Raw genomic sequence first — 20,697 nt, forward strand, 5'->3', positions numbered from 1 at the left:
AGGACAAAGGGAGTAGAAAGTATTTTTCCTAAACTAAAATAAATTCGATTTCTAGTATTTCCCAGCTAATATAAAGAAAACTTCAGATTCACTTTCGGGACAGAGCATCCTTCTTAAAACATCTAATTCTACATCCCAGAGAGAAGTAGCTTCCACTCTGCCTAATGACTCATTTTCAGAAAAGGGAGTGGTGTTTGTTAGCGCACAGGGGCCCTCAGATCCCCGTCCCAGGTGACAGTGGGTTGAGCCTGGGCACCCCCGGCGAGGCCCCCCAGGTCCACACGATGGGAAGCATGACAGGTCCTCAAGACCAGGCCGCAGAGGGGCAGAAAGGACCCAGCTCCCTGGGCTCCGGGTGGGCCCCGCTGACCTCTGGCTCTCCCCACAGCTGGAATTGTCCTGGGCTCCAGGGTGGGCCCCACTAACCACTGGCTCTCCCCACAGGTGGAACGTCCTGGGGCTGCAGGGTGCGCTCCTGTCCCACTTCGTGGAGCCTGTATACCTGCAGAGCATCGTGGTGGGCAGCCTGCACCACACGGGCCACCTGGCACGCGTCATGAGCCACCGCATGGAGGACGTCGGCCAGCTGCCCACCCCCTACCGGCACAACCGGCCTCTCCTCAGTGGTAAGAACCCCTGTCCCGGGGTCCCTCGGGCTCCTTCCCACCACCAGGCCAGACGCAGGTGTGCCCGGCGGCGCCATCCTCAGGAGATTGCATCCATGTTGGCTAGTGGCAATTTAAGATTTAATGGGCAAATTTCAACAATTTTAAAAAGGAAAAATGACAAAAGGTTTCAGCGCATCTCTGAATATAGGAATAGCCCAGGTCTTGGTGTGAATTCACAATTGTGTCGCAATGCCATTTTCAGAATGTGTCACGATGCTGTTTTCACAGCAATGTCTGAAGTAGCCCCCAAAACAGAATCGCTTGTGCTAGGCTCCTCCGAGAGGCCTCACCTGCCCTCCTGGCCACCCACTGGAGGCAATGCTGAGGAAGAGCCAGGTGGGCAAGGAGGGGCAGGGAGAGGGGGACACCAGGGCCACGTGGCTGGAGCAGATCTTTGGGACCCAGGGCCCTCTGCACCCTCCAGAGGCTGCAAGGTGACTCCGCGAGTGCTGGGCCAGCTCAGCACCAAGGCTCCCCACAGCCCAGATGTCCTCAGAGACCCAAGCCTGCTTGAGCCTCCACTTCCCCATGTTACCTGGGGCCTGCCCGGGCTGCCTGGCATGCAGCCAGTTACAAGGATGAAGAGTCCCTTGGCAGCTGTTAGGTGCCCTAGAAAGAGCAGGGAGTGGTCTCGGGAGGGTTTCGTGAGGGATACACTGACCTGTGGCGACTCCCAGGCTTTCACGCTGAGGCACCTTGGCAGCTTCCCTGGAACAATGAGAAGGAGTAGGGTTTCCTCTTCGCTGGCAGCCTCGTGCTGGGGCATGCAGAACACCCGGCCTTGGAGTCAGCCCCTGCTGAGTGGGAGCGCTCTCGGAAGGGCCTTTCTGTGCAGAATCAGGCAGAGACATCGGGGAACAGAGAAAAGCCTTACGCCAGCAAGGAGAGAGACGCCGCGGACTTTGCAGGGTTAGGGCTTAAGCCACATCACCTGGAAGAGAAAACAGGAAGATAAAAGAGCTGTTTCCTGTTGCAGCTGAGAGTCATTGGTCCTAGGATTTCTTCCCAGGATCCTAAAACTGCTCTGAATTGTAAGATCAGGAGCTAAACAGGTCCTCAGGGGATGGGGGCAGGAGTGAGAGCTGGAAGAAATAATTTGTGCAAAGTACCTGACTACGCTGCTCGGCTCTCACACAAGCCAGTGACAAAGTTATTATCTCTATTGTTTGTGTGTTTATTTATTCGTTTATTTATTTATTGAGACAGGGTGTCTCTCTGTCGCCCAGGCCGGAGTGCAGTGGCTCCATCTCAGCTCACCGCAACCTCCTCCTCCCAGGTGCAAGCAATTCTCCTGCCTCAGCCTTCCGAGTAGCTGGGACCACAGGCATGCACCACCACGCCTGGCTAATGTTTGTATTTTCAGTAAAGACAGGGTTTCACCATGTTCGCCAGGATGGTCTCAATCTCTTGACTTCATAATCCACCCACCTCGGCCTCCCGAAGTGCGGGCATTACAGGTGTGAGCCGCCACGCCCAGTCGTGCAGTATGGTTTCTTAGGGCAGGTGTCCGTGTTTCTAATCACACAGACGCTAACGATGCAAGGCAGGGCTAGCCAAAGGAGGCAGCAGCTAAGTGAGGAGCAGCCACTGCTCCCATGCCGTCATCTCCCCCTGGCAAGGGCCTAAAGGTGTGCTTCCCATCACAGCCCACGCAATTCCATGCCTTGTTTAAATGGTCAATCTTTGCAGTGGTTCTGGTAAAATATCACTTTGGACCCAGATTCAACCTATTTCTTGATTTCCTGTTCCCTTTTGCTCTTTCTTCTATGTTTTCTTAAAACGGTGACTGCTCCTTACTCACTGCAGTTGAACAGAAAAAACGGCTCTGGATGAGCCCCGAAAAGACCTGGAATCACGGGTTTGGAACTCAACGCACATGTTCCCGCACTGGGTGCCCCAAAGGCCTCCGTGCAGCTCTCAGATTTCTGAGTTAAACCTGAGAGGATTCTCACCTGTCCGGTGAGCAGCCCGTGGGCTCGCCCTTTCTCTGGGCGTTTTCCTTAGGGCATCCTCGTCCCGTGTCCAGCACCTACTGAAGTGCGTATTCAAGCTTGCTGAGCACTGCGACCGCGTCCTGCCGAGCCACCGTCCACGGAGCGGGTTCTGCCCTCCTTGGGCACTGGCATGTCACTGCCTCGGCAGCCAGTCTCCCAGTGCAGATTTTCAACCACGTGTCCATCTGGGAACATGTCAACATAAATAAAAACAGGAATTTCCAATCAGAAGTGTGAACGCAGTGAATTTTAGAAAGCACAATTAGAGAAATTCAAATCTCCCTGACATCGTTTCGCAGCACAAATAATGGCCAAGCCTGCGAGACACCTGTCTGCTTCCCATCCTGGGTGGCACCTGTCCACTCCTCAGCCCAGGCGGCACCTGCCACACCATAGCCAGCGCCGTCTGACTAAATATTTTAGCATCCATTTACATGCTTATTGGGAACCCGGTTTTTATTATTTTAGAGATACAAATGAGCCTAAGTCTCGGTATCTTGACTGCATGCAACCCCTAAGCAGCCCTTGCATTGTTCTTGATGGACATTTAAAAACCAATCATGCAAATTTTGAAAAGAAATCATCAGAATGTCTTGCACCAAAAGACAGAGCAAGATCTTGCACAGGGATAATAATAAAAAGCACCTCAAATAAGCAAATGAAGTTTGCCTGAAGCTTCCCTCAAGGTCAGCTTGCAGTATTGCCTTAGAAGATGAAGTTCATGTATTAGTATAATGAAGCCTTACAATTTAGATACGGCCAAATCAGCTCTGAGTTAAAAAGAAGCAGCCAAGCTGAAAAAGTACCCTAGTCCACACAGTCATCGGATGCATAGTAATGTACCCTTCTTGAAGGATATACTTGAAAAATTCTGCACTGGCCAGTCTGAACCTATGGCACAACTTCAGGACCAGAAGAAGCTCATTTCCTGGCTGTCTTGAACTCCGAATCATTCGACAAAAGTTGCGTTATTTCCTGAGCACAGATAACGTAAAGGAGTTTGCCCTTGGTCTTTCTCAGCGAATTCAGTAAGATGAAAAAAAATGATGGGCATAGTAATTAATAAAAAGCTATGGCCTGAATAATCATCCTTTTAGAAAAAAAGTGAGATGAAATAGCCATTTTGACAGCCTTGTTCTGCTAAGCTGAGGATATATGTTTCTTCGAGCTTTCAGCATCAAGGCTAAATCTTTATTTCTCTTCATCAAGAAAAAAAAACCAACAACAAAGGGGAAAAAATCTGGGTAGGATAAATTCATTGTTTGTGTTAACAGCATATTTAATAGATATGCTTGTCAATGATTAATTTCTTAGTCCACACTGAAGATAAAACTGATTATTTTTACAGCCCACCTCAAGGTCTTGGCAACGAACATGAAATCTGAGAGATGAACCCAGAGAACTGATTGTTTAACCATGAGTTAAGTTTATGTTCACGTGATGAAGTAGCACTGTGGTCTGGCGATGAAATTGAGGCGAGCACCGGCTGGCTTCCCGAAGCACACACTTCCCCTAGGCGGTGAAAATGGGCAGCCCTTCAGGTGCCTGGGTTTCACAGCAACCCCATTTGTCAGAAAGAAGTTTGATACTTACTGAAATGTGTACCAAGACTAGCTTATACATTTTGCCCAATGCTACCTATTTTTGGCTTTCAAAGTATCTGTGGCCATTTATGTCCATATTTTTTATGTGTCCAGATTTTCAAAATATTGTCACACTAAGTTGAAGAAACTTCTATGGAGCATCCATTCTTTAATTCAGGAGAAATTTCTGAAATTAATGATCATTAAGATCAAGACAAAAAGCATCCAAATGCAAATTTGAAAAGCACATTATACGCCAAGATTTTTTTTTTTATTTCTCATCCCAGTGGTTAAATTGCTGAAAAACAGGGATGAAAAAAAATCTTAAAAGCAGTCAGGAAAGGAAAGACAAATTCACTTCAAAAGAGCTAAATCAGACTGATAATTGATTCTCAGAAGACAAAAAAAAAAAGAAAAACAATGAAATGACATCTTTAAAATGCCAATAGAAAAACAATGTCAACTTACGATCTGATATTGAGAACAAGTATCCTTCAAAAACGAAGGCGAGGTAGCATTTGCAGACAAACACGGAGATAATCTAACTCCGAAGGACTCACTCAACACTCACTGTGTTATTTGGGCGTAAGAAAAACGATCTCAAATGGGTCATGGGGCTGAAGAGCAGTGAAAACCACATTCTTATCCAGTTTGAAACCTCAGGAGGTCACTTTGATTCTGTCAGCTTTATGATCTGTGCATGGCCAGATACGTGCTGTTTCATTCACTCTGCAAAAGTAAATGCAGGGCTACCCTGTGACACAGATTTGCCTCAGTTCTTGTAAAAATTATATTCCTCAAATGTTTTGTGTAAATTTAATTTTGGGAAAGTGAGTTACATTGTAAATATAGTAGGCTCACTATGTAAAGAAATGCTGTAATGTCTCACTTATAGAATGCCTTTTTTAAAAGGTAAATAAGTCAGGCATCTTTTCACAGCTCTGTGAGCCACAGTAAAACTCATTTTCATAGATGAATTGTAGAGTCACCCCACAATGGTGGTCATGGTGCTCACGGTGGTAGTTGAACCGGTGGCGGTAGCTGTGGTGGCAGTAGTAGGTTAATTAGCTTGTCAGAGGCCACACTGCTGGTAACGTCACAGAAGTGAGTCCAGCCTCACTCTGCCGCCAGAGCCCACCGTTAACAGGGTTGTGTCATTTCGGCGAAAGTCGCACCGTCTCAGCAAGCTGATCTCTGTATACCAGACAACCTGGCAGAGTATTTGTGTCAAAGGGTCCGGGAGACCACCTTCTTCCCTTACAGATAAGCTCTGAAATAAGACGGCTCCCTAAACGCTTTATCAAAGATGAATGGCCCATATGCTGCGTGGTATGTTTGCAAATTAATAAATGCCAACACATCCCCGAGTTACGTGCCAGGTTCAACAGTGCCTGTGAGGGTGGTTCCATTAGAGACACCTCAGGGAGAAGCTGCTCAGGTAGCGAGGCCACGATTCCCAAGGCCACTCAGGAGCGATGACTAAAGAAAATGTGGGGCCAGCTCCTGCTCACCACCAGGCTACACCATGTTTCAGGAACACCTTTTTCCCTCACCCTCACTTGGGCTTCCTACAAATTTTCGAATCCAAGGTCCTACCCGAAGCCACCGTCACTCAGCCGGCGCAGGTGCCAGGCACCCATGCATCCCAAGGTCACTCTGCACGGCCAGCCGGGGGCTCGGAACTGCTCTCCGGGCAGCCCCAGGACCCCTGCCCTCCTGTACCGTGAGCCCCGCCGGGTCTCATCACACTCCGAAGACGCAGAGGGAAAGAAACAGATGCGGCGGGAAGCAACCCATGAGCTGTGGTCACCTGCAAACCCCTGTTCCATGGAGTGGGGGGCCCAGGGCGCAGGGCTGCCCCTCCAGGAAGAGCACTCACTCCCTTCTTAGACCAGTCCCAAAATTCAGCGTTATCGCTCCTTGTGGGCTGGATAACAGCCCCCAGTGATGCCAAATCCTAATCCCTGACCCTGTAAATTACCTTATCTGGAAAAAGGGTCTTTGGAGATGTGAGCAAATTGAGGGTCATGAGGTGGAAGTTGATCTGAATTATCTCAGTGGTCCTGCCTGCAACTACCTGTGTCCTTAGAAGAGGAGGTGGGGAGATTTGGCACATGCAGAGAAGCCAGTGAAGATGCAGCCAGAGACTGGAGCGAAGTGGCCACAAGCCAGGGAGCCAGGGAGGCTGGGAGAGGCGAGGAGGGTCTGCCCGGAGCCTCTGGAGGGGTCACGGCCCTGCCTGCACCCTCAGACTTCAGCCTCCAGAGCTATGAGACAACAGACTTCTGCTGCTTTAAGCCACCACACGTCACAATGTGTTACAGCAATCACCCCAAACAAACACAGCCTGCAAAAGTACAACTTCTGTGCACGTGGAAACCACATCAGAATATACAGTACGGTTCCTGCATCGCGAGTCACTGAGGCAGAAGCTGCCCAGTGTCCCATGGGGTTCATTTTACTTGGATTTGTTGTAGCTTCTGGATGCCAGAGGCTCGCAGGAATTGTGGTCTCACAGGGCGGCCTGCAGAGCGGGAAACGCAGGACCCCCCGTGCAGGTGCGTGTACGTTCGTCCACAGCACTGAGGTTCCTTCACGCGATTTCTCGGGAGGACGCTTTTCTCGTCGGAGTGGGCTGCACAGGCTGCATCCTAGGATCCCACAGGTCTGTTAGTACCTTTCACTGCTGGAGATTCCCTGAATCAGCTCCAGGAGGCATTGAGTGCCGTGAACTGGGAAAAGGAGGTGGTGCCATGTGTCCTGAGTTGACCGGGTCACTAGGCATGTGCTGCGTGCTGTCTTCAGGAACAGGGTGGGACAGGCCTAGGCGGGGGCACCTGCAGCTACAGATACCCTCTGTCTCTGGGACTTGAGTTCCGTCTTAAATCAGCCGATGCCCACTTCAGGAGGAATGAGCCAGGAGTTCACGCATTTTCATATTTCCAGCCATAGGAGTTAAAATTAAACTCAGCCACGCTTTCGTTTCTAGGCCTGAGCACTCACGTCTTCACCTTGTCCGGCTCCATCTGCAACTACCAGTAGCCGTGCAATCCAGCTCTGAGTTAAGAGTTTAGCCCTAACACCCTTTAACCCACTTCTCCGTGGCGGGGAAGGTGCTCAACAGGAACACCGTGAGCCAGCTGCTGGACCAGCTCCCAGAAGACTCGCTGCTTGTCTTCGTGAAGCACCTGGGAAATTGGTGGAAAATTATAAAATCAGTGCACCGTGAGTGAGATCATTCATGTATGAGCAGAAGGTTCCTGAGCAACCAGGTGGCTCCCCAGGCAAAAATAAACAAAACCAAGAAAGACAGACCCTGGAGTGACCCGATACCCTGATGCCTGCGCATCCTCAGAAGACATCCAGGACGGGGCGTTACCCACGTGCATGTGATTTGGGCCGTGGGGAACTGGAAAGAGAGTGAAAGGACACAGGAGGCCACGGCCCTTCCTGGAGCCTGGACACCCGCCATGCTAGAGAAGTCAACGCCTGGTTCCCTCTGGCCACACAGGGCACTCCTGACCACACTTCCTCTAACCGTGAGGGATTTGTCCACAGGAAGATTCATTAATGGCAAAACCTAACAGTTTAGGCAGACGTGAGCATTATGTGTCTCTTTGCTCATTAGACTTGAGGGATCTGGGCCGTTGGTTCCCACTCCTTGGGCTCATGTGATCAGCTGCAGTTAGTTACGGCGATGTCGGAAACAGTACTGACAGTGCGAATGTTCAGGAAACATCCCAACGCTATCTCTACATGGAAGGTTTATTAAAAAAAAAAAAGAAGACAAGGCAGAAGAAAAAGGAAAGGACTGCTATTCTTCCAGGTTGCCTTGGGAAGTTTTTCCTCTTGCAAGAGAACAGAGGGTTGAGAGCCTTCCTAGAAGCTCCGTCCCCTGCGGAGGGCAAACAAAGGGAACAGAACGTGTTGCTGTGAAAGGAATTCTGACCTCTGCTTGTTGGTTGCTTCCTCCGTTCCCTGGACACAATTAAGTGATTGTAACTAAGTTGGAAACACTCGCTGTGATCTAACTAGAAACACTTTTGATCTGTGTGACTTGGAGAGCACTAACGCACTGCAGCTGCCCTTCAAATCTCCTTCAGATGAAAACAGCAGTACTCAGAGCCTGGGTGCTCCCAGCACGCTCTCATCTGTCTGCTGTAATCTTCACATCACCTCCTGGGGCAGAGAAGTCACCTGTCATGAGCGGGTAAGTGGAAGATGACCTCGGGCCACAGAACTCAAGCCACCTGGAACTCCAGCCACCTGGCTCCCAGTCAAGGGGAGAGGCCCCAGGGGTACATTCTCCCCCTCCTGGGTCAGGGACAGGCTTGGATACTGAAGATTGCTCCTAGGTTTACACCACCTTCTACCTTAAATAGTAATTTATGGGGTTGCTGTAGTTAGAATTGACTGATTTGCAGTGTGATTCGGGTTGTCACAGGTGAGCTGAGATGCTGTTTATAGCATATGCTGTCTTCCCTGTGCACACATGGACAAACAGGTCCACACCCTGGCCAGGAGAAGCCCCCCGCAAGGTGGGACCCCGCGGCCCACCCGTCATCGCCTCCCCTGCAGCCCAGCCACGCCCCTTCCTCCTGTCTCCCGCGTGTGGAGCAGCACGTGCTGGGTTCACCCCTGAGTCCTCACAGCCGCCTTCCTGGTGATGTCTGGGCCTCATCGCAGCTGGCAGCCAGGACCGTTGGGAGGAAGCCCCACCAGACTGCAGCCAGCCAAGGGCCACCAGCAACTTGGCCACGCTGTCCTCCGCAAAGAGAAGTGAGAGGGGCCTAGGCCAGAGCCAGGACATCCTGACAAGAGACCAGGAGGTTCTGGGTAGACCTCAGGCCCCCAAGGCTTTCCTCTGAGTTCAGAGTTTGCAGCTCAGGGCCTCTGTGGTCAGTCCTGTCATGGAGACCAGAGGGATGGGAGGAGGAGGAGAGGTGGCCACCTCACCCGGTACGCACAGATCAGGGCAGCAACTGCCTCCCCCTGTGCCTGGTCATCCGTGCCCCGGCGGCCCCCACCCTGCAGGACGGCCACAGCAGCCAGCAGGCCAGATTGTCCCTCTTGCTCTCTGGGTGGCAGCTGCCGCCAAGAATCACTTGAAGGAAAAAGGAAGCGCTGACATGAATGGGATTCGCTTGGGCGTCCCACATTGCCCGTCATGGCCAGCAGAAGGTCACCAGGGCAGCAGACGGGCCATGTGCTTGGTCTGTCCACAGAGCCAGGCTGGTAGGTGAAGCTGGGGGCAACAGAGAATCTGGGGTCTGTGGCTGTGCAGCTCCATGGTGAGTGGGTCTCCCCTGAATTTCAATGACTCCTGCTTCCAGGAACCCATCATGAGCTGTGCTACCATGTGACATGGGGACAGCTCCCTCCCGGAGTCTGCTACAGCCAGAGCCCCTCGTACCATGCCCAGCCCACCATGCCTTTGCTGTCAGACCAATCCTGACATCCGGGCATCTCCATGAATAGCCAGAGGCTTCCCAGGGACCTGGGCAGCACTCGGTGGCCTGGACACAATGCGCCGGTCAGGACACCAGGTTCTTCTATGCAGGCGCTGGCCATCTTGGGTGATGCGTGAGGCGCCCCTGAGAGCTCAGGGGCCCCGCACCCCTCCCAGCACCGCAGGACAGCTGGCTGGGAAGGCGGGCAGGGCTGGAGAGGTGGAGCTGACCTTCGAGGAGGTGTGAACCAGCGGGAGAGGATGGCCTGCCTGCTGGGCGTGGGGAACAAGTGGAGTAGGAGGCCCAGCAAGTGCCGCGGGAGGTGGGTGGTTCCGGAGGCACCAACAGGTCACGGGCTCCTGGGTCATAGACCAAGTGTCTCAATGCCACTGTTATGAGCGAGAGCCTGGACTCCCTGACAACTCACTTTTGTGTGGACCACGTGTCCTCCTATGAGACTCTGAGCAGAGACAGGGCCAAACAGCACGTGCCTCCCTCCCTCCCTACCTGTGGATGTCTGAGGGCCACATCCTCGAGGGCCATGAGGAAACCCTGGGCGTGGGAGGCCTTGGGCTATGTCGCTGGGTGCTGCCTCTGGCTCCCACAGCCTTTCCTCTTCCAATGCCCTTCCTACTCCGAAGGTCATGCTGCCAAATGCAGCCTTCAGAAGGGACTGAAACAGACAATGACCTGGGGGGGGCCCAGCTGCACCCGCATCTCATGTGTTGGACCCTCAGGCCGTCACAAGGCAGGGTCTCGGCAGGTACCCCCTGGGTTTCCAGACATCTCCCCGCAGCATCTCCAGAAGTCCTGATCAGCACAGGAGCACCTCAAGGAGTGAGGGCTGGGGCCACGGTGGGAACCAGAAAGTGCACCCACCCCGGCTGCAAAGTAGATGCCACCCCAGCATGGGGACCTCCTCACCCACCCCCTGCAGTGTGAGCCAGGCTGAGAGGACTTGTGGTCCGCGTTAAATCCCAGCATGCAAGGGGCAACGCGCTTGAGGACGTTCTTGCAGAGGCTGACCTCTCTGGATAGGACCAGCGTTGCAGATGTGCATCCCTGGAGCTCACGAGGCCCCTGAGCTGAGAAGGACCCGCACTCTGCTTAATGCTCCACTGTCATCTCAAAATTCCTCGTAACTTTCCAACAAGAGGCCCCGTATTTCCACTTTGCACTGAGTCTCAAAAATTCCGTAGCCAGGGCTGCTTTGGGATCACATTGTGGATCAACTGATCCACACCCATTTCTGTCTTGTTTTTATTGTTTTGTTTTGCTTTTCTCATCAACTAAACCGTAAACCCGAGGGAGCCAGGGAGCTGTGTGTTGCTTCCTGGCCTCGGTGTTTTGCCTCCAACAGAGCTGGGCCTGCAGAGGTGGCCAGCAAACACACACTCCAGTCACTCCCACGTGGCTCTGTTCGTTAATTCACTCAACAAATATTTCTAGAAAGGGCAGGAATCCGGACAGAGCTTTATGATCACCAGACTGTTAAAATCTTTTCACTTAGACAGTTGACGCAGGCCCAGCAACACCGTGGACCTGAGGCGGCCACCAGGTCCTGGCAATTTGCAGCCTCCACCCTGCGGGTGACATGTGACCACGGCAGGAACTGACCAGCCCTGAGGATGAAAAGGGAGGACCTCCCCCCTCTCAAACACGGGCTGTTTCCCTGCGGCTGCCCTCAGGGAGCCCCGTGTGGGGCCAGGAATATTAACCCCTGCCTTTCCCCATCTCCCCTGACAGGCGTGAGCGATGCCGAGGCGCGCCAGCCAGGGAAGTCGCCCCCCTTCAGTGTGAACTGGGTGACGGGCAGCACAGACCTGGAGATGATCAACGCCACCACCGGGCGGAGGAGCTGTGGGGGCCCATCCCGGCTCTGCAAGCACGTGTTCTCTGTGCGATGGGCGAGGCTGTACAGCAGGGTAGGTCGCACCGTCCTTGGAGGGAAACTGGGCCCAGCCAGACCCTGGCTCAAGCCCTGAGCAAGCTCTTGGGAGAGGCCACCACTTGGTCTGCAGGGAGAGAGACGCAGGACACAATCCCAGTGCCTGTGACGTGTCCTTTTCCCCGCTGCCCAGGCCAGCAGCGTTTCCCCTGTAAAGCTGAGACCCTGCTACCCCAGGCACCATCCGGAGACCAGCCTGGAACCACCCAGGCCAGCAGCGTTTCTCCCGTAGACCTGAGACCCTGCTGCCCCAGGCACCACCCCCAGACCAGCCCGGAGCTGTGGAAGCTCCGCCTGCTTCACTTGGGGTATCACAGGAGCAGCTCCTGGGGACTCTTGAAGTCAATACTATTCCCAGTTTAGATACCAGGAAACCAACACTCAGAAAAATTAGGTAATTTCCCCAAAATTTCACAGGTAATGAATTTGAGGATTAGAATTTCTCCCCAACCCCAAAGCCCATGCATTTCCACAACATCAAGGATCAGGAGCAAACTTTCTCCTTCACAAATAAGGATAACAGCGACATTTCTGGATTTCAAATCAAAATACATATTTGTGTGTGTTTCCAAAGCATAAAGACTGTAGCCAAAAAGAACAAATAACAGAAAAAACAGCCAACAAATAAAAATGTCTTGCTCATTTTCCTATACTTTTAATCCAAGCAATGACTCCAAGCAGGACTAATCGTGTTGTTGACGTGTCAACTGGTAGAGCAGGATAGACATACTGACACCTAAAATAAACATTTTGCCAACTTAAGGGACGCTAAAAATTGCACATATTAGCTCTGAGCTCGGCCGAGGCTTCCATCTTCCTCAGCTTTCAGCCTCTGTCCCACCCACTCAAGCGCACTTCTCGAGTCCCCGTCTCCTGGACACTTGGAAGGTCAAGGAGGCATCAGTGCTGTCTTGATGAGCAACACGGCCCTCTCCTCTTGCACGTGCAGGAGGTGACACCCCCCCGCCCCCGGCAAGTGCCTCCCAGGAAGCCCCGAGGTGGGGTTCCGAGCTCCCCCCACCCCATCCTCCTCTCTCCTGGCCTCCCACCCGCGGTGGGGGGTCCAAACTGCCTTTGTTCCCTGTGATGTGTTCCTGCGGAGCTTTGCCTGGTACCCCTCAGACACCTAAATAGGAAGTGCCCCGGCCGCACGGCCCTCCTGCTCGCTGCCTGCTGTGACGCAGCCCCACGTCCCCACCCGCCCCCCCCACTTGCGGCCCCTGTGCCGTGTCTGTATTTTTAATAGCGATCAAGCTTACCTGCTCACTGGTCACTTACGCCTTGGATGAAGTGGGTTTCCCTGATGACTGGGTTTCTGTGGGATGGCCGGGGGCCTGGTAACGGTTGCCCTCTCTCATGTTGGGAGAAAGAAAAGCAAAAGGCGGAGGCCATGAGCTGATGTCTGGCAGAAGCTCCTTCCCTGCTGGTGTCTGACTGGCTTTTCTCCCTGCCTGCAGCTGAGCACACGGACACCCAGCCCCGGAGACACGCCGTCCATGTACTGTGAGGCCAAGCTAGGGGCGCACACCTACCAGGCCGTGAAACAGCAGCTGTTCCGGGCCTTTCAGAAGGCCGGCCTGGGCACCTGGGTGCAGAAGCCTCCGGAGCAGCAGCAGTTTCTACTGACTCTCTAGGCTGTGGGCTCCCGGCCGTGGAGCTGAGCCAGACGCTGGAGGGATGGGCCGTGTCTGCGGGGCAACGTGGCAGGTCGGCCGGTTCCCTGCATTCTTTTTTTTTTTGGTGTTCCAGAAACACACGAGTGTGCAATGTGTGGAGGAGCAATGAGACTGGAATTCAGAGCACGCCTCTTCCCAGATAGCTGGCCCCAGACCCAGGGACACACGCGCTGTGGAGTTGGCGCCGGCTCTCCTGTGGCATCCGAGGGAGGGGCTCCATTCAGGTGAAGGGGGCTCAGCTGCAGCCTTGGAAGGAGGCACCAGCGTGTGTCAGGCGGGAGTGAGCCTCGGCCTGTCCCTGCACCCCAGCCCTGTGTGCGCCTCTCAGCCATCTTCAGGTCTCACTAGCACAGGTTTATGGGGCACATGAAGATAAAGCCACAAACAGAGAGAAAAGCCATGCCCACCCCGCCTCAGAGAAACCAAGAAGAATCCTCAATTATTTTCATTATTCATTTCAGTTTTTTTACTCCACCTCCTTTCAAAAAAGACTTAAGATGCACATCATTAAAGAACACCTAGCACAGAACCTGAGAAATGAAAGCCATTCCCGCAAAGAGTAGGAACAGCTCCCAAAGCGCTCACAAGCCAGCGTGAAGACCTGCGATGTGCGGAGCCCTCTAACGCCTCCCACTGCGCCCCGCAGAGCCGCCCATGCCTGTTCAGCCCATCAGCCTGTGGTTTATTTTGGCAGATACGGAGCACCACTGAGGCTCAGCTGTGTGAGGGTTAGCTATCACCCTGTAACCTCCCTACCAGGTAATAAGGAGACTTGCTAACTAAATTTTTATTAAAAAGCAAGCACAAAATAAAATTCAAAACAACCTTTACCTTCAGCTTGAGAGGCTACAGCTCTGCTCTTTCAGATTCTCCAATCAGCACCTTGCAGGACAAGACCCCCAAAAAGTTCAGCTGTCAAAAAATGTAAGAGGCAGGGTTCTGTCACCCTGGAGCAGGCATCCAACCCCAGAGAACCTTCAGCTCACAGTGGAGATGGGACACTGGGGCTTTGGCCCACAGCGTCATCACTGAGTTAAGACGGTGTATTCATACAGGAGTCTGGCTCTTTTCCAAGTATCTTTAGGCATCTGTGTGCCTCAGTTGCTGTAATCTCACCACCGAGAACTCATTTCTAACATTCATCCTGCTATGTAGCCAGTCTGTCATTTCTCCAATTTAAAGAAAAAAAAATCCATCTCTGAAGTTCATTGTGGTGAAGCTAGCTGGCAAAGCATGGCAGTGTCCGCCTCTGGGGTGTGGCCTTCCCGGAAAGAATCCCGGCTGACCACCCCCAGAAAGTGCAGGAATAACAACGTGCTGTACATACCCAAGCACTAACAGTTACCGTTATCATAGTGAGAAGGCAGAAATGGAACAAACTGAGTTGTAGCTATTTGTTACAAGATAATAAGAATTAGAGATATTAGTATGGAAATAGAAACTTTTCCTGAGATTTAAAATATGGCCAAATTTGTCTTACAAGTTCTTTTAGAAAAGAAAATGGGCACTGGAGTAGACAACTGCTCCAAGAGAAAGTTTCAAAGGATATGAGAACATTTTTGCAAACAAAGAACTCATATTACTCTTTTACAAAAATCGCAAAAATAAATGAAATCTTAATTCAGTTCAAAAGCTAAGCTCAAGTGGACAGTTTCGATTAATTTCTGGTAGCTTGACATCACTAGGACGAAGCTTGGAGAACTGAGAGCGTGGAGAGCCGATGGTGGCTCAGGTGTTCGCAACTGCAGATGCAGGGCCCCCCGACGTGTGGGGCACAGCCAGCTCCCGGCTTCATCTGAGATGACGGCTGGAGAAGCTCACGATGCTTTCTCCCAGGGGCTCCAGATCACACTGGGTCTGCAGTGAGTGACCTGCATTGTAAGCAGCCAAGACGCAGGGTCTGATTCACCAGACTCGGAAAACACTCGCCCACCCAGTGGCCGGCAGCGGTGGGGTTGGGATTCATATTGCCTCAGGCACTGACCTTCCAGAAACAACTCAGACTTGACTGAAATGCCTACATCCACTTCTGAAGAAAGCCACACATTAATTCCACACTGCCCGTTAGAACAAGTGTGTGGATTTGTTTATGAAATCCACAGGAGACTCCGTGGAGGGAGAGATTAAAGCTCTTCCGGGAAGGTTGACAGAGAAGAGTGAGCCAGAAGTGAGTTTGAGGTGCTGAGCTTTTCCCCGGAGGGGTCTGTCAGAGGGCATGTGGGCTGCAGAAGGGACCCCATGTAAGGAGAGGGGGGTCCCAGGCCCTGGGCAGTGAAAGGAGAAGGCAGCTGAGGCAGGCAGGGGTGGCTCACACGCAGCCGGTGGGAAACAGAGGCGTCAGGCAGGGAGGGTGGAAGACAAGGCACTTCCCTTCCACGAAGCACATGGAGGGCCAAATTAGGACTGCACGCCGCGCCAGATCATGCCAGGTCACGCCACACGCAGGCTGCTCCCAACTGGCAGGGCCTGATCCAGCCAGGAGGGCCGGGTCCCAGGAGTCCCACAGCCCAGGTGTTGCTGGAAGAGCCGGTCACCTCTGCAGCGACAGAGGGCTGCCTGAAGATTCCGCCCTCGGGCCCGGCAGAACACCCAGCACCACTGTCACTCGAGGGCCAGGTCTGCCCTGCACTTCCACCGCTGACTTAGTCTTGGGAGTGGCCATGTGCCCCTCTCCAAGTGAGGGGCAAGACATGAGTAGGGGACGGGCCACTTTCTGCCACCCTGAAAACACGCTGGGCACAGCATAAGGGAGGATGAAGAAGTCAGGGCCCGCCCCTCAGAGCCCACCTTGAAATCTCTGCCCCAGCTCCCCTGCCTCTTGCTACAGATTTTCTGCGGTCTGCGTTCACGCCTGCTTAGGCCCCTACGAAAGTCTTCATAAAACCGACACCACCTTTATCTGCCTCCAAAATACACACTGCTTTCCCATCGGGAAGATCAGCAATGTGGTTTCCTGCCTGGTTTGTAGTCAGCAAGTCAGTGTCCGGTGGTTTCCAGACTTTTTGCAGGACGGAGCGAAGGGAACGGCCACATGGCCAGGCAGCCTCTGCCGGCCACCTCCAGCCCGGGTCGTGGAGCCGTGGGTGATGTCAGGGGACAGAGTCAGGGTTTCTGTGGGCTTCATCTTTGCCGAGGAAAGGATTTGCGGGTCGACACCTATGGTTTCCCTTCCATTCCTGCGATTCTCTTCACAACTGTACACATCTGTCACGTTGTGCTGACCTTGTCATGAGTCCTGTCCCTCAGAAATGTCAAGCTGAGTTCCTTTTCAAACAAACAGCTCCATTTTTCCACCTAATTTTGTTTTCACAGGAAGCTTTTCTTATCCATAAAGTTACATGCTTTTATTTGGTACAGTGCTGACCACGTCTGGAGAGCCATAAACCGTAAATACACAGGATAGCAATGCCCGGAATAGTTAGAGTATTTTGATGAAATCCTATTTTTAGATGATAAATTTTAAGAGGTGTCTATAGTATCTTTAAAACAAAGACATTTGAGGCGTACATAAAGTAGACATTTTTATCTTAGGGAAACGTCTATGCCCATTTTTTAAGAAGCCATTCCAATAAAATAATCTGACAAATTGGCCCAAAATACAGTAAGTCTCACTTTCTGATGGAGACCAAAAGGGAGTGAGAGCCTTCCTTTTTATGTACTGCCGTTGGATCGCCGGGCCGCCCCTTGTCATGCCCATCCCGCAGCCCTCAGGGAGCCTGCAGAGTCCCTAATCCCCATCAGGGAGACACCATCCCACACACCCCAAAGCCTGTCCTCACCTGGGGTTTCTGCAGAGCTCACAGTTGGAGGCGGAAATTTAGAAGCTCTGTGTTGCAGGAGAGGCCGTAGCACTCCCAGGCAGCTCTTGGCAGGGACAGACTGCCCCCCGCCCTGCCTCGCTGGTATTTCAGGGTCTCAGGCAGACTCACCACCGTGTGGAGCTAGGCGGGTGGCCGGAGGACGCAGTGTGGGCCTTGCCACCGCCTGGGTCCCTCACTGCCACCTGGGTCCCTCGCCACCGCAGGTGCAGGGCGTTTCTGGAAACACTGGCTGCTGGTGGCACCTGTCAAACTTCTCCCACAAATTCTGAATCTGGTAAAGTGAAGGAAGGATGGGGGAGAGGTGAGGAGGCAGGAACAGAGGTGACAGGGGCAGGGACCAGAGACGGGGTGAGGACACAGCAAGCGTCCTTCTCATGCCGCCCGCGGAAAGAGGTGGCCAGCACCCCCTCTTCACTCTGCCCTCAGCACCCCCTTTTACTTCCCTTCTCGCCTCCTTCTTTCCTCCCCGCCTCTTCCCTTTCTTGCTGTCTTGTGTCCCGAAACTCTGCTGTGGGCCCCCAGGAGGAGGTGGTCTCGGGCACCATACCCCCCAGGGATCCAGCAGCAGGTTCATGCTTGGGGCTGGGGGAGCCCTGCTGGGTTCCTGGTGCCTTGTGCACGGGCGTCGCTGCAGTCATTTTGGGACTCTCCTGGGTGTGCCCACACAGCCTGACCTTCCACCAGAAGGAATACTGGTGGCCACATCTCTCGAGAGCTATTTAATTTCTTGAGACCGGGTTATTTTTGTATTTTTGGTAGAGACGGTCTCACCATGTTGCCCAGGCTGGTCTCAAACTCCTGGCCTCAAGTGATCCACCCGCCTCAGCTTCCCAGAGAGCTGGGATTATGGGCGTGAGCCACCACATTGGCCTCTAGAGATTCACACCAAACAATATCACCCCTGCAAGGAAACATAGACAGATAAACCCTGGTGAGAGAAACACCTTATTTCCCAGCTCATCATCCTAAAGACGAGATGGGAGGGATGAGTATTCCCTAAACATGAAGATGAGATCACCTGGGTCCCAGTGCCTCTTTTCACACAGGTCCTAGATTTCTATCACTCTGCAGTTTATGCATCTTTAAAAAAATCTCTCCCAGCGTGCCCTGTTAGTTTTCAGCATTTTGTAAGCAAAATGAACTTAATACATAGTAATTATAATTGAAGGTATGTACATAAAAAGCATGATTGGCAATACTGTATCAATGGATGTACATTTGTAATATTTGTAAAAAAAATCTAAAACCTTAAAATATGAATTTACATATGTTAATTTGCCTCTAAGTTCTGTAAATTGCACTTCAGTGATATCTGATAAGTGAATGTTTCTGTTAAGTGAATAAAAATATTAGGTAAAATTGTTCTTTCCTGGGTTGTTGGGTCTTTGTCATCAAGCGAAGTTCTGGGGGTCTCAAGACTATATAATGTGTCCACCCACTCCAAAGAAGGGACATACTCAGCTCTAGAACCTTTTCCTTTTTATGATAGTTATAGAGATTAGTGGCTTCTGCCTGAGCAGCAGTTACAAGCCCCGACATTACCTTACAGATTTAATCCAAATGAATTCATTACAATAGCACAGGGCTGTAAGTGAAAAGACCTCCCATCGAGCCTCGAGCCCGCCTCGCATTCATGCATAAAATGAATTAATCACCCCGTGCATGACTTTGCACCTCGGTTTTCTCACCGGTGTGTGAACGCAGCCTTCACCTCCTACTGATGGAGGCTTCAGGACCTTAAGGGTCATGAAATGTGAGATGCTGAGTCCTTTCCCAGATTTGCCGTCACACATGGGCATGGGTGTGAGTGCTAGGGGAATACTAAGCCAGGTGGGAACTGGGGTGTAAGGCACTCCTAAACATCGCAGGCTCGCACCGCGTCTCCATGTAAGTCTGCTGGACTGAGCGCCCAAGTAGAGTGTTTTCCCTGTGACACATTTTGCTGCTTTCCAGGGACCTAACGATGGGCACAGCAGGCCTGTGCTGACTGAAGGGACTTTGATTTCTCACTGTCACCCAGGAAATAAGCTGGCATTACAGCCGTGTTGAGCACGGGGCCCCAGCGCCACAGCCAGAGGAGCCTGGGTAAGACGTCATGTCTGGAGATATTGCTCTGTCCCACCACACCTCCCTCCAGACAAGCTGCGGCTGCCTGCATTTTTAACCGCAGTGATTTTCCACTCAAGGGGCAGTGCGAGAGGTCTCAGGTGGGGGCAGAGGTGGAGGTAGGGGGCTCTGAAAACACCCCAGGAGATTCTGATGCCTCCTATTCATCCGTGGGTGGGGACATTCCTCCAGGTGGGGTGTCAGTGCCCTAAAGAGCATCTCATTTCTTGAGCCTTACGATAAATTACCCCATAGAGAGTAAAATGAGGAGTCAGGTTGTGGGCAGGGAATGGAGGAACCTGCAGGCGTAAAGTGGGTTCAAGACGAACCTCAAAGGTGTCCGAGCTGCAAGGTGGGGCAACGGTCCCCAGCCAGGATCACTGATCGTGGAGAATCGGAATGTCAGGAGGGACGGATTAATGGCCCAAAGTCAGAAAGAGGCTTATCTCTTCATGGGCCCCAGAAGTACCTCCTGGGGTTGGTCCTCATTGTCACTCACAGAGGAGCCCCTCCCGCCTGAAAAGGCACTCCTTCATGTTTGGAGGGGTCTGCTTCTTGGTAACCCCTCCAAACATGGTGGCTCCACACATTTGCTCAATCTGTCCTCACCTGCCCTCACCCCAGATGGCCTCATCTCCTATGTCATTTTTCTTTAAGCATGAAACCTGAAGTTTATGACAGATCGTCTCAGTAAGAGGTTTCAGCTAAGTGCGTGTTCCCAAAGAAAGTAACCGCAGTCCACTCTGATTCTCCAAATCCAACAGGTGGGCAGAGGGCTGAAGGACAAAGTGGCCACAGAGTGGTCCTTCTGCTCCGTGATCGACACACTTGCATCTGCTTTGACGCTATTAAGTCAGGCTCCGAGAGTTGGGTTTCACTTGACAGAAATGCACTCTCCCTGTGGGTTTCAGAAAGCCACTGCCCTTAAAGGGCCAGATTTCCCAAAAGAAAACCTTAAACCAGCAGAGATGAAGTGGGAGGAGACCAAGGATGATAATGAACACAAACACAGATGACTCCATCCGCTGCCTGTCAGGCTGACACATTGCTTCACGAAACCCAAAACAGAGGTGGCTGAGAACCTTGGCGTAGAAAGGTGTTCCAATTACTCAGAGCTCAGGATCACAGAATTTCCTCACGCACCAAAGGAAACAACTTCATGAATCTTCACGCATGGATAATCTGGCTCTGTCAAGAAGTGGGCTTGGTATGGAGTGATGGGAATGGATGCTTGTGGAAGCAGGGGACTGGAGTATGGAGTGGTGGGAAGAGCACCACGGGCACACAGCTGTCCTGAGAACATGGCCCCTCCATAGGCCACGGGCACACAGCTGTCCTGAGTACATGGCCCCTCCATAGGCCACGGGCACACAGCTGTCCTGAGAACATGGCCCCTCCATAGACCACGGGCACACAGCTCTGCCCTGAGGACGTGGCCCCTCCATAGACCA

The 20,697-nt window shown here is 52.3% G+C and overlaps 1 protein-coding gene across 1 annotated transcript; it reads left to right on the forward strand.

The window, feature by feature from the left end:
* Nucleotides 1–261: 261 nt before the first annotated feature.
* LOC108292908 (adenosine deaminase RNA specific B2 (inactive)) lies at nt 262–14,945 on the forward strand. Its single transcript, XM_017514054.2, has 3 exons — nt 262–626; nt 11,442–11,620; nt 13,101–14,945. The coding sequence occupies exons 1-3, from the start codon at nt 557–559 to the stop codon at nt 13,275–13,277; spliced, it is 426 nt and encodes a 141-aa protein (XP_017369543.2). The 5' UTR covers nt 262–556; the 3' UTR covers nt 13,278–14,945.
* Nucleotides 14,946–20,697: the final 5,752 nt, after the last annotated feature.

The sequence above is a fragment of the Cebus imitator genome, unplaced genomic scaffold, assembly GCF_001604975.1.
Source record: "Cebus imitator isolate Cc_AM_T3 unplaced genomic scaffold, Cebus_imitator-1.0 Scaffold513, whole genome shotgun sequence".
Lineage (NCBI taxonomy): Eukaryota > Metazoa > Chordata > Mammalia > Primates > Cebidae > Cebus > Cebus imitator.